Genomic DNA, 12,277 nt, shown 5'->3' on the forward strand with positions numbered 1-12,277 from the left:
TGTAGACCAGGCTAAGTCTCATTGCTTTTCAATGGGCATTGAGTGCTTCATTCCAATAGATTCTTTGAAAAAATGCCACCCATAAGCAATTACATTATCCTTGCTCCTAAGGAATTAGAATGCAAATTCTTTAGGGCAGGGGCCATCTTTTGGTTGTGTGTTTGTACAGCACCTTGCACATGGGATCCTAGTCCATTCGTAGGGCTCCCAGGCACTACCCCAATACAACAGTCAGAATAATAATAGCCATTCTTAATATTCTCAATGGAGACAAGAGGAGGTGGGCTATTCACCTGAGATATCTGACTTCTGAATGCTTGGAAAAATGATTCTAAGAGAGACGCGTTGGTAAAACAAAACGTCCTGTGAACGTTTGCTCCCATGCTTTCCCACGGGAGCTCAGAAGAGGTTATGTATGGTGACATGATCTCACAGATAACAATTTTGAGGTTTGCCGCAGATGAATCCTGCGTCTGCGCCTAAAAGGAAAATTTAACGTTAGTGGTGATAAAAACAGGGTTTTCCTGACAGTGACTTTAATCAAAGCAGTAAGGAATTATGACTGGCGGTAATTACGTTAAACAATTTAGCCCTGAGCCCACAAACATTTATGCACATACTTAATTGTATGCATGTGAATGGTGCCACTGACTTCTGAGTCTATTCACATGCATGTAGTTAAGCACGTGGGTAGGTGTTTGCATGATTGGGGCCATAAATTATAAAATATATTGTTTTTATGTTATCAATTAAAGGTAAAAAGCAACAGAGGGTCCTGTGGCACCTTTGAGACTAGTCTCAAAGGTGCCACAGGACCCTCTGTTGCTTTTTACAGATTCAGACTAACACGGCTACCCCGCCGATACAATTAAAGGTAGACAAAGTCCAGGGCATAGTGTTGTACATTAACTGACAAAAAGCTCACAACCCTAAACAATTCTTATCACAGACGGATACTGTGGCATCTCTGAAACCACTGTACGGTAGCTGTCGGCAAATGCAGACTATGATAGCAATGACTATGACATGGTATTTTAGTTGAATGTGAAAGAGGATATACATTTTGCCTTATGGAGTGCCCTTGCTTTGAATAAACTAGAGAAATCCTGTGCTCGAATATCAGAGGTATGGTCTGTTGGTATTTGGTAAGCTGTGAAGTGGCAAAGAAATTTGGATATCTAATATAACACTTGTGGGTTATGCTTAGAGGAAAACGAAATTTACCATAGTCACTTAACAACCCACCCTCTGCAACTATCTTCCCTTTCCTAAAATAAAATACACACTCAAATGATGGGAGCAGCTTGTCAGCTGGCATCGCGATTGTCATAACTCCATTAAAATCAATTCACACCAGCTGTGAGTCAGCCCCATTCTGCTTAAAACTCTGTTATTTAAACAAAAACAAATTAATTCCATGTCACTGCACCACGGGTACAAAAATTACCTTCCCCAAACTTAGAATTTTGTTGAGCACGTTTATTCTGGAAGTCAAGTTGAATGGTGATGAAATATCCTCCAAGGTGCTTTTCAGGTTAGCTGTTGAATCTGATAACGCTGTAGTAATGAGAATTTTAAATAAACACATAACTCTTAATCTCTTGAGTAAACCACCTCATGCAATGGCACTGCTAGCAACGCTACACCTTTGCTTGTGTGATTAGTACTAGTGCAAGGTGGAAAACAGTTTCCCATTGCACAAAAATTGTAGAGCTATCAAAACATTTCTCCTCCCAAATTGGGACAAAAAGAAATAATCTCGACATCTGTTGTGAACCAAATTTTTTAAAAAAAATCGGGTTTGATCATTTCAAAATGTTTTGTTTTGATTTTGACCATTACAAATCATTTTACAATAATTAGCTCAAATTTTAAAACAAAAATTAATTTCAAACCAAAAAATCAGAATTTTTTGTTTCAAAAATGTCGAAACAAAACATGTTGACAGTCTCATTCCTTTCCCTCCCCCCGCACAAAAAAAATTTCAACTTGAAAAACTGGTCAAAACCAACCCAAGTTTTGGTTTCAACATTGGCATTTTCTCATGAAAACTGTTTCCCAAAAAGTTCTAGTCACTACTCCATCTTCAAAAATGTATGTCAATATCAAATATTTAAGGGATTTATCTGATCTAATGAAATCCTAAAGGTCACATTTTCCTTTTGTAACCTTTTAAAACTCATCCATTTGAATGTTTCACTGGGTCTTCACATTTACTTTAATGCTGGGTCTTCAGTCTTGCAGCCATCACACTTGGTGGAGTCATCTTACAAGGTCTGGGTGGTACTGTTTATCTATGACAAAGTTCCTCCTCTATCTCGGTGGGTCCTGCGCTTATTGGTGGATTTTCTTGCCTCAGAGATTCACCATGTGGGTTGGGGAACAGCCCAGAGACCTTCCCCTCTGGGAGAACCCACAGTCCAGGTCAATTGGGAGGTTTGGGGGGAACCCGGGCCTGCCCTCTACTCCGGGTTCCAGCCCAGGGCCCTGTGGACTGCAGCTGTCTATAGTGCCTCCTGTAACAGCTGCATGACAGCTACAACTCCCTGGGCTACTTCCCCAGGGCCTCCTCCAAACACCTTCCTTATTCTCACTACAGGACCTTCCTCCTGGTGTCTGATAACACTTGTGCTCCTCAGTCCTCCAGCAGCACACCCTTTCACTCTCAGATCCTTGCACCTCTTGCTCCCAGCTCCTCACACTCCCCCCACAAACTGAAGTGAGCTCCTTTTTAAAACCCAGGTGCCCGGATTAGCCTGCCTTAATTGATTTTAGAAGCTTCTTCTTAATTGGCTCCAGATGTCCTAATTAGCCTGCCTGCCTTAAATGGTTCTAGCAGGTTCCTGATTACTCTAGTGCAGCCCCTGCTCTGGTCACTCAGGGAACAGAAAGCTACTCATCCAGTGACCAGTATATTTGCCCTCTACCAGACTCCTGTACCCCACTGGTCTGGGTCTGTCACATATCCTACTTGAAGTATATTGCACATCCCCAACTGATATAAATCGGCATGGCTGCACTGAAGTCAACATTCTTAGAACTATTTGCATTAGGGCTATCGATTAATCACAGTTAATCACGTGATTAACCAAAAAAATTAATCATGATTAAAAAAATTAATTGCGATTAATCGCAGTTTTAATCACACTGTTAAACAATAGAATACCAATTAAAATCTATTAAACATTTTGGATGTTTTTCTACATTTTCATATATATTGTAACTGAAATCAGTGTATATTATTTTTATTACAAATATTTGCACTGTACAAATGATAAACAAAAGAAACAGTATTTTTCAATTCACGTCATACAAGTACGGTAGTGCAATCTCTTTGTTGTGAAAGTGCAACTTACAAATGTAGATTTTTTTTGTTACATAACTGCACTCAAAAACAAAACAATGTAAAACTTCAGAGCCTACAAATCCACTCAGTTCTACTTCTTCTTCAGACAATCGCTAAGACAAACAAGTTTGTTTACATTTACAGGAGATAATGCTGCCCTCTTAATTATTTACAATGTCACCTGAAAGTGAGATCAGGCATTTGCATGGCACTTTTGTAGCCGGCATTGCAAGGTATTTACGTGCCAGGTATGCTAAACATTCAGATGCCTCTTCATGCTTTGGCCACCATTCCAGAGGACATGTTTCCATGCTGATGACGCTCATTAAAAAAATCCATTAATTAAATTTGTGACTGAACTCCTTGGGGGAGAATTGTATGTCCCCTGCTCTGTTTTACCCGCATTCTACCATATATTTCATGTTATAGCAGTCTCGGATGATGATTCAGTACATGTTGTTCATTTTAAGAACACTTTCACTGAAGATTTGACAAAACGCAGAGAAGGCACCAATGTGAGATTCCTAAAGATAGCTACAGCACTCGACCCACGGTTTAAGGATCTGAAGTGCCATCCAAAATCTGGGAGGGACGAGGTGTGGAGCATGTTTTTGGAAATCTTAAAAGAGCAACACTCCAATGTAGAAACTACAGAACCCAAACCACTAGAAAAGAAAATCAACCGTCTGCTGGTGGTATCTGACTCAGATAATGAAAATGAACATGTGTCGATCCGCACTGCTTTGGTTTGTTATCGAGCAGAACCCATCATCTGCATGGACACATGTCCCCTGGAATGGTGGTTGAAGCATGAAGGGACATATGAATCTTTAGCGCATCTGGCACGTAAATATCTTGTGACGCTGGCTACAACAGTGCCCTGAGAACGCCTGTTCTCACTTTCAGGTGACATTGTAAACAAGAAGCAGACAACATTATCTCCTGAAAGATGTGAACATACTTGTTTGTCTGAATGATTGGCTGAACAAGAAGTAGGAATGAGGCTCTAAAGTTTTACATTGTTTTATTTTTGAATGCAGTTATTTTTTGTACATAATTCTACATTTACAAGTTCAACTTTCATGATAAAGAGATTGCACTACAGTACTTGTATTAGGTGAATTGAAAAATACTATTTCTTTTGTTTTTTTTACAGTGCAAATACTTGTAATCAAAAATAAATATAAAGTGAACACTGTACACATTGTATTCTGTGTTCTAATTGAAATCAATATATTTGAAAATGTAGAAAACATCCAAAAATATTTAAATAAATAGTAGTCTATTATTGTTTAACAGTGCGATTAATCGCAATTAATTTTTTTAGTCGCTTGACAGCCCTTATTTGTATACATTCACATTTTCACAACTATATAGTTCATTGAAATCAATGCAGTTATGCCAGGTTACGTCTGACCTGTAATCTTTTGAATGAGATGTAAGATTTAAGCCTTCCTGACCACCTCTGGTCATTATGAATACTTAATAGATATTACAGAATGTGAATTGTGAATTCATAATTTAATTGAGAGCTCCTTGGAACAGAGATGTCCATCTTGAATGTTTGGGAAACTCCTAGCACATTCAGTGTAATAATAAGTATGATTATTTATACTTGAAACCTAAGTCCAAAAGATATGCAGTACTCCTTCAGTGAAAGAGAAACTTGTGACCAATGAAAACATCTTGAAGATTAAATATTCACATTGCCACAAATGAGCTACAGGGAAAGGATTTTTCACAGAAATTATCTGCTGAAGAATTTTGAATAAGAAATTTGCAAAAATCATAGTCAGTTTGTGGATGAGTTATGAACAGGAAAAAAGGCAATATTAGTTACATGCATTTTTATTTATGAAATATTTGGATGGCCCTAGTGGACATCAAAGATCTCATGGCACTCCTTAGAAGAAAACCCTAGTCTTTTGGCCACATTCCAACATTGGATTCAGCTCTAGGAGGGCCTAAGCTCTGATCCCTCAGGGGTTAAGAAATTTTTGAGCTTTGTAAAGAAATTTATTTGTGATTATTCCCACGAGTTTAAAATAATAGCACTACTACACTCAAGCAGCCATAGAGAACATATCAATCATTTCAACAGCACTCTTCTAGGAATTGCCTCTCTGTCAGGAGAGCTTTAAAAGACAAACCTTTAAAAGATTAGACCTTTCCATGCCGCATGCCAAGAACTCTCTAAACACTAATAGAATTGAATAACATACCCGGTGAAGCGTTCCTGCTTTTTGGAACCTCAGCACTCTGCAGTGATGGATGGATGGTCTTCCCCAGGTTAGGTGACCTTTTCTGTTTTCTGATATAAAGGAAGAGACGAGACCTGTAACTCCACATACGGTTGCTTAAAACTAAACTTACACTAAACTACAGATGGGCTCAGGTTAGAGCTGGAGCTGACTTTAAGGGCTGGTTGGATGAGGGGTTTTGATTCATGCTCCCTCTGCACTGAAGTTCTGGTTCAGTACCATTGACTCCAGGGAGAGGCCCAAGTACTAAATATAAGAAAGCCAAATTCACCCCTTATGTAGCCCCACTGACTACATCTGAATTACATCTGGCATTAATTTGGTCCAATCTCTATTTAATTTCCTGTATTTGAATGAAGGGCTAAACATAATCAGGCCAGATTCTGTCCTTTGCCAAGACATGCTCGGCACAAGACCGGGCTGGGACACCAAGGAGTTGATTATGTTTCCCTGATTTTACAGTTGCCCAGGCTTACTGCAAGTTAGAGCAACCTAGGGGCTACTCTAAATTAAGACAACAGGCTGTGCTCACAAAGGGACTCTACTCCTCTTGAGAATCACCATAGGGTACCAGAGCGGGACCTCCATCCCATGAATCATCTCCTAAACTGGGGGGTGGGAGTGAGGAGAGAAGGGTGTTGGCATGGGAAACAGTTTCACTTCACTGGGGGAAATCTCCACTGGTTAGCTGCAGCCAGACAACATTCCATTGCTCAGGAACTGAAGCTGAGAAACTGGCTTATTTACTGCGTTTGGAGCAATAGAAATGAACAGTTCAGAGGTCAGTTAGCAAAATGACAAGTTTAACCAAGCTGCATAATAGGAGACAAATTCTTAGTTTTCTCAATGTGTCTCCCCTAAAATCCTCCAGAAAAATGTCTAGTGGCAACACACCCAGACAATGAAACACCAGGATAGAAAGAAGTGTTACGTAATCAAAACAAATTCCCATTGGCTGATCCTACCCCAGAGACAGGACTGAAATCAGAGACCTCCAGGTGTTGTTTTGCTCCTTTTGCTGATATCACAGACCCTACAGTTTTCAGCTAGGCTTTTGCAGCCTGTAAAATCGCATAAATTAAGCATGTAATCAGTGAGCATGTGGGCATGTATACACACACGCATGTGCACACACACATAGATTTGCTTTATATTGTATAAAGCAATGTACAAACATTACCAGTGACGGGAAAGCTGATTAACAATCCAAATGACCTGGGAAGGGGGGGCTACAAACTGGCCAAAATATTTTGTTTTTCAGTTGCCAAATTATATTTTTTTTAATCGGTTTTCAGGGTTTTTCCACATTTGTCCAAATTTTCTGCTGGGAAAATAAAACCTTATCTGTTCCTCTTTACACAGCACAATAAAAGACAAATCAGGAGGAATGGCAACATTTGAAATAACTTTGGGCCTGAGAGTTATAATTTCTTGATCCCTAATTAACCACCTTCATTAAGAAGCACAAAGAAAATAATGACTGCCAAAACAGCAGGGGCAGCCTGGTCTACTGGGTAGAGCAGTGGGCTGGGAATCGAGAGACCAGGCCTCTCTTCATTGCTTTGCTACTCAGCTGCTATGTGACCTTGGGCAAGTTTGGCCCTTGGCCTATTTAGTAGAGCTGTGAGAAGAAAGGGAATTCTGTTTCATGCAGGATTTCAATATTTTCAGATTTGGTGTAATTCCCATTTGGAATGAAACCCCCAAATTTTGAAATTCTTGGTGAAAGGGGATAGAGCTCCGATTCTGGGGCAGTTCCCCTGGTGGGCTGCCTAGAGCTCCCCTGGGAATTGCAGCTCCCAATACTTCCTGGCTTTTGGCTTCCTATCAGGCGACCTGATGAACTCACAGAGAGCTGGGAGCCCTGAGAACCCCACTCCACAGCTGCCCGCCAGGAAAACTCCAGAGGAATTGAGAAGTCAAGGAGCTCAGGAGCTGAGGTTCCTACTGCTTCCAGGTTCTCAGCTGCCAAAGACCTGGGCAGGCGAGGAAACCAGGCAGGTTTTAGAAACCTGGCAGGCAGGATTCCATCAGAGCCCTGCCTGGGTTCCGTCACAACTTCAACAAAATGAAACCGTCTCCATGAAACATTCCATCGGAGCTTTTCCAACCAGCTCTACTATCTAGCTAGCAAACTCTTTGGTGCAAGAGCTGTCACTTTGGGTACGTCTGCAGTGCTCTGCCCATTTCCTGAAACAGGAGCGCAAGCGCAAGCAGGTCAAGTTCTTCAAATGGTGCCTCATCCATGTTACTGGCTCCGATTGCCGGGAGCGTGCAGACCCAAAAGATGACTCAGCTGGATGTGTTGACAGGCTGAGACAGTTTCTGGTACAGTGCCACGGAATGGACAGTCAAGTTTTCCCACAGTGCACCACAAATAAAGGGCTACAGCTGGGGAGTGCACTAGGAAGCCTGGGATGGTCTGGTCTGGCTCTGGTCTGTGTAGGGCAGTGGGGACGTGTGATCACAGGTGGGAAATCAGGATTCAGAAATTCTAAACCCAGGGTTGCTAATCAGTGTGAACACTCAAGCGCAGGCTTAGAAGCACCAAGCCTGCTGACTTGAGTCCCACAGACCCAGGCTTACCCTGCAGTGTAGACACACCCTTACACTGTGTTTGTATAATGCTGAGCACAATGGTTCTCTGCTCTTGGTTGGGGTCTCTAGACACTAGTCCAATAGAAATTATAGCAGTCACTCTAACACAAGTTTCCCGGTGTCAACCCGGTACTGGGCCAGATGATCATGTGTGTAAGTCAGCAAAGTTCCACTGATTTCAATAGAATGACAGATCATCTACACCAGCTGAGCATCCGGCCCACCCACCTCAGGTGAGAGGTCATTGTTCCACGCTAGGAGAGCTGATTTATCAAGAGCATCTTTTAGGGCTCAAAGTAGGGCCGGGGTTCTCAACCTTTTTCTTTCCGAGGCCCCCCTAACATGCTATAAAAACTGCACGGCTCAGCTGTGCCACAACAACTGTTTTTCTGCATATAAAAGCCGGAACCAGCAGGGGGTAGCAAACAGGGCAATTGTGCAGGGCCCCATGCCACAGGAGGCACCACAAAGCTAGGTTGCTCAGGCTTCGGTTTCAGCTCCGGGGGTTGGGGCTTGGGGCCCTGGGCTGCACTCCTGCACGGTGGGGCTTTGGCTTTCTGCCCTGGCCCTTAGTGGGTCTAATGCCACCCATGCTTGGTGGATCCCCTGAAACCCGCCCACAGCCTCCCAGGGGGCCCCCGGTTGAGAACCGCTGCTTTAGGGAATATTGACAAAAGATGAGTGCACAGAGGTCCTGCTAGTAAAATATTAACCCGTGCAGTGGGGATCTACGCCACCCCTGCATTTCTCTGGCAACCTTACTTCAGCCCGTGTGTGTGTGTGTGTGTGTGTGTGTGTGTGCATTGAGTGTTGGAAGATTTTCTTATAGTGGAAAGCATCAGGCAATTATAATGGTGGTACAAGCTCCTTCTATAATTATTTTAATACAAACATTTTTAAAGTGCCCAGTGGACAATTTGCCCATTATTACACACGTTTCTAAAGCACTGTAGTGCCTAGAACTGGTCTACCACTCACTGAGAGTGATGCCCAGAGATTGCAATCATGACGGCCCCCATACGTCACTGAATGGCTGGCTCCCTAGCCTATAACGACAAAGCAGTTTCATATTCCCTTACCGCCTGAGAGGGGATTTGCCAGGAAGTCTTGGTAACAGATCTTCTGGTGTGTACGGTGTGTCCTTGCACTTGGCATCTGAATCACAGAGCACAGTTTGTAGGAATGGGAAGAAACCGGCACTGGGGAGGTTCCGAGGAGCTAGGTAACCTGGAAAAAATAAAGTAAAAAAAAAATCTAATTCCTGTGACATGGTGTTTTCTTCATTTGAATCTATAATGATTTTCTAAGTTCAGGAGCTTTGGCTTGAGTCTGATTTATGCTAAGGCCCCTGCACAGCACTCTGGCAAGGCAAAGGGGACGTATGGTACTTGTGAAGGACATTTCTGCCTATGTTAAAGCTCCTTTAGCCTGCCAGAACCATGGCAAGGGGCCTTAGTGCAAATGGGAACCAGTGTTCCTTATTTTTACTGTCAATACACACACAATGCAAGATTTTGAGAAGAGGGAAAAAAGATGACTACGTAAAAGATAAGAAAAGCCTTAGAATTGCGATGGCTAGTTCTTGCTTTTGAAAGGTAGGACTTAGCTCCAGCACAACGGCGAAACATCCATAATCACAGGGTGGATCTCCAGGGTTTGCTTGGGACAGCCTCTTTGCAGGACCACTGGCTTCTGTAACCAGTCCCCACTGAAGTAATGGCTCCATTGTGGCTTTTGCCACAAGTTTCATAGATGGGGCAGGTCAGGAGCAGATCTGGAACCAGATGGCTGCCCCTAGTGTGCGGGCTCATCTGTGCTGATCTGTGCACAAAGGGTGATGGAGCTACCAGGGCCTGTCCTCCGGCCTCAACATGCATGGGAAAGGCAGTATCAGCCTCACAGTGGCTGCATTCCCCCTGCTCCCCCACATCCCGTGTTCAGTGATCCATGATCCATGTAGCCAGCCCAGGGGAGTAAGTGGGTGCCTTTATGTCCCCTTCCTCCCTTGTGCAATCCCATAGCCAGGGCCAGAATTGAGACCAAGGGTATTGCAATAAAACACCTGTGGCTGGCCCATGTCAGCTGACAGGCTCACAGGGCTCGTGCTGCAGGGCTGTAAATCTGCCATGTAGACATTTGGGGTCGGTCTGGGTCCTGGGCTCTGGGACTCCATGAGGCAGGAGGGTCCCAGAGCCAGGCTCCAGCCCAAGCTTGAACATCGACATTGACATTTTATAGCCCCACACGCCCAAGTCAGCTGACCCAGGCCAGCTGCGGGTGTTTTATTGCAGTGTAGGCATATCCAAAGATCCAGATCCTCAACCGTGTTTAGGTACCTAACTCTGGTTGATTTCAATAGGGTCTACATGATTAGAGAGGCCAGCATTTTAAATACAGTTTGCCCTGCCCTTTGCCAGCCAACACAGCTCATTAAAGGCCCTTATTTTCAATGACGGCACCTCTAGTAAATCCTGAAGCTCTTTCACTTAATCACAGCATATAAGAAGAGATGCACAAATAACAAAAAACACCTGGCAAAGAAAGCTGCTCTTATTTCTGATACAGAAATGAGTCACCCACCTGAAAGCTCTGTGCGGCCTGTAATGGCAATTGATTAGCTTGCTCTTTAACCACAACAGACGACCAGTCACGCCTTTCCCTGATCTGGTCACCGCTTTCTCTCCATCTCTTTTATGGGCCCTAGCATTAGATCTATTATGTGTATTAGCGGTCAGCAATGCCTGCAAAGCTGAAACGACAGCCTGAACGGTCCCAGTGGTAACATCAGTGTTAGCAACATACCGAACACTCGGAACATACGGCTCTGAGTCAATGGGATAAATACATTGAATTCTAGGGAATCTAAAGAGAACGTTTTCCTTGCATTCCAGAACCCAGGTTTTCATCTGAACGGGTAACCCTTGGGTGAGTGTGTTTTACAGGGCCCCGCTGTGACAATCCAGAGAGGATACTTGTTGTGCTGCCCCAACTATAGAGCCTGGGCCCTTTAGCTTAAGCGGTAGTGGCACGTGCATTTAGCTCTGCAGGTTCCCGGGTCAATCTACAGTGTTTCAGCCATGATGGTGACTGGCACATCAACACCCTGAGAGGCTGATGCCTTCATATCAATGTCTCAAAGGCACCAGCTGTGGGCTGTATTCCACCCACTTTATGCCATTGCTGGAGGTGCCAACAAACAGATCCTTGTTGCACCTGCCCTGGATCCAGCCGCTTGTTTTTCCTGATGTGTGCCATTGCTGGTCTGGTTCCTTAAAGGCACAGTCCACTACACTGTACCTTGGTGTAGAAATGAGGAGAGCACAGCAAAAGTGCCTTGAAGCTGTTTTTGCACCTCCTGGACTTGCAGCACCCTACCTTCCCCCCCCCCCCCCCCCCCCGGTAAGGTACAGCAGCCACAAGGCTAGGGGTAACTAAGGGCTGTACTGTGGCCCAGAACAGCTGGAATGTGATGTGCAGCTGCCATGCCCACTCATTCCTCCAGCTCGCCTCTGGCAGGTCTTCTATGCTGGGGCTGCAAGGGTTGGTAACAGAGAGTCCCTGGCACTGGGGGCATTCCCTACCATCTTTACAGCCTCTTTATGCCAGTGGAGCGTGTTACTGGGCTAATTCACCTCTGACCATTCCTGGTTTCTCTGAGAGCACCCCTCTAGCTGTCACCTTTCTCAAGATGAAATCATGCCATTTTCCCACTCTTAGACCAGGCCACCAACCCTTGTGATCAACCGTGATTCCCAGCAGATCTGACTTCTGTTCAGTACCCGCAGTTCATTTCCCTCTGGGGCAATGACCGTGGTAACCAGCGACCCGACGGCCTTCTTAAAGGCAAGTATTATTTATTTGGGACAAAAGCATTTCCAAGAAAGGTTCAGAGTAGTAGCCGTGTTACTCTATATCAGCAAAAAGAACAAGGAGTACTTGTGGCATCTTAGAGACTAACAAATTCATTTGAGCATAAGCTTTCGTGGGCTAAAACCCACTTCATCGGATGCATGCAGTGGAAAATACAGTAGGAAGATATATATACACAGAGAACATGAAAAAATGGGGTCTG

At 43.8% G+C, this 12,277-nt stretch overlaps 1 protein-coding gene across 1 annotated transcript in view; it reads right to left on the minus strand.

Moving 5' to 3' along the window:
* ABCA12 (ATP binding cassette subfamily A member 12) overlaps positions 1–12,277 on the minus strand; it is a 139,099-nt gene that overhangs the window by 112,773 nt on the left and 14,049 nt on the right. The window contains exons 3-6 of the mRNA XM_024099735.3: positions 9,285–9,432; positions 5,569–5,657; positions 1,448–1,557; positions 294–479 (exon numbers count right to left, since the gene is read on the minus strand). Of these exons, the coding sequence (XP_023955503.3) occupies positions 294–479; positions 1,448–1,557; positions 5,569–5,657; positions 9,285–9,432 (533 nt within the window). The remainder of the gene's footprint in view (positions 1–293; positions 480–1,447; positions 1,558–5,568; positions 5,658–9,284; positions 9,433–12,277) is intronic.

This window comes from Chrysemys picta, chromosome 11 (assembly GCF_011386835.1).
Source record: "Chrysemys picta bellii isolate R12L10 chromosome 11, ASM1138683v2, whole genome shotgun sequence".
NCBI lineage: Eukaryota > Metazoa > Chordata > Testudines > Emydidae > Chrysemys > Chrysemys picta.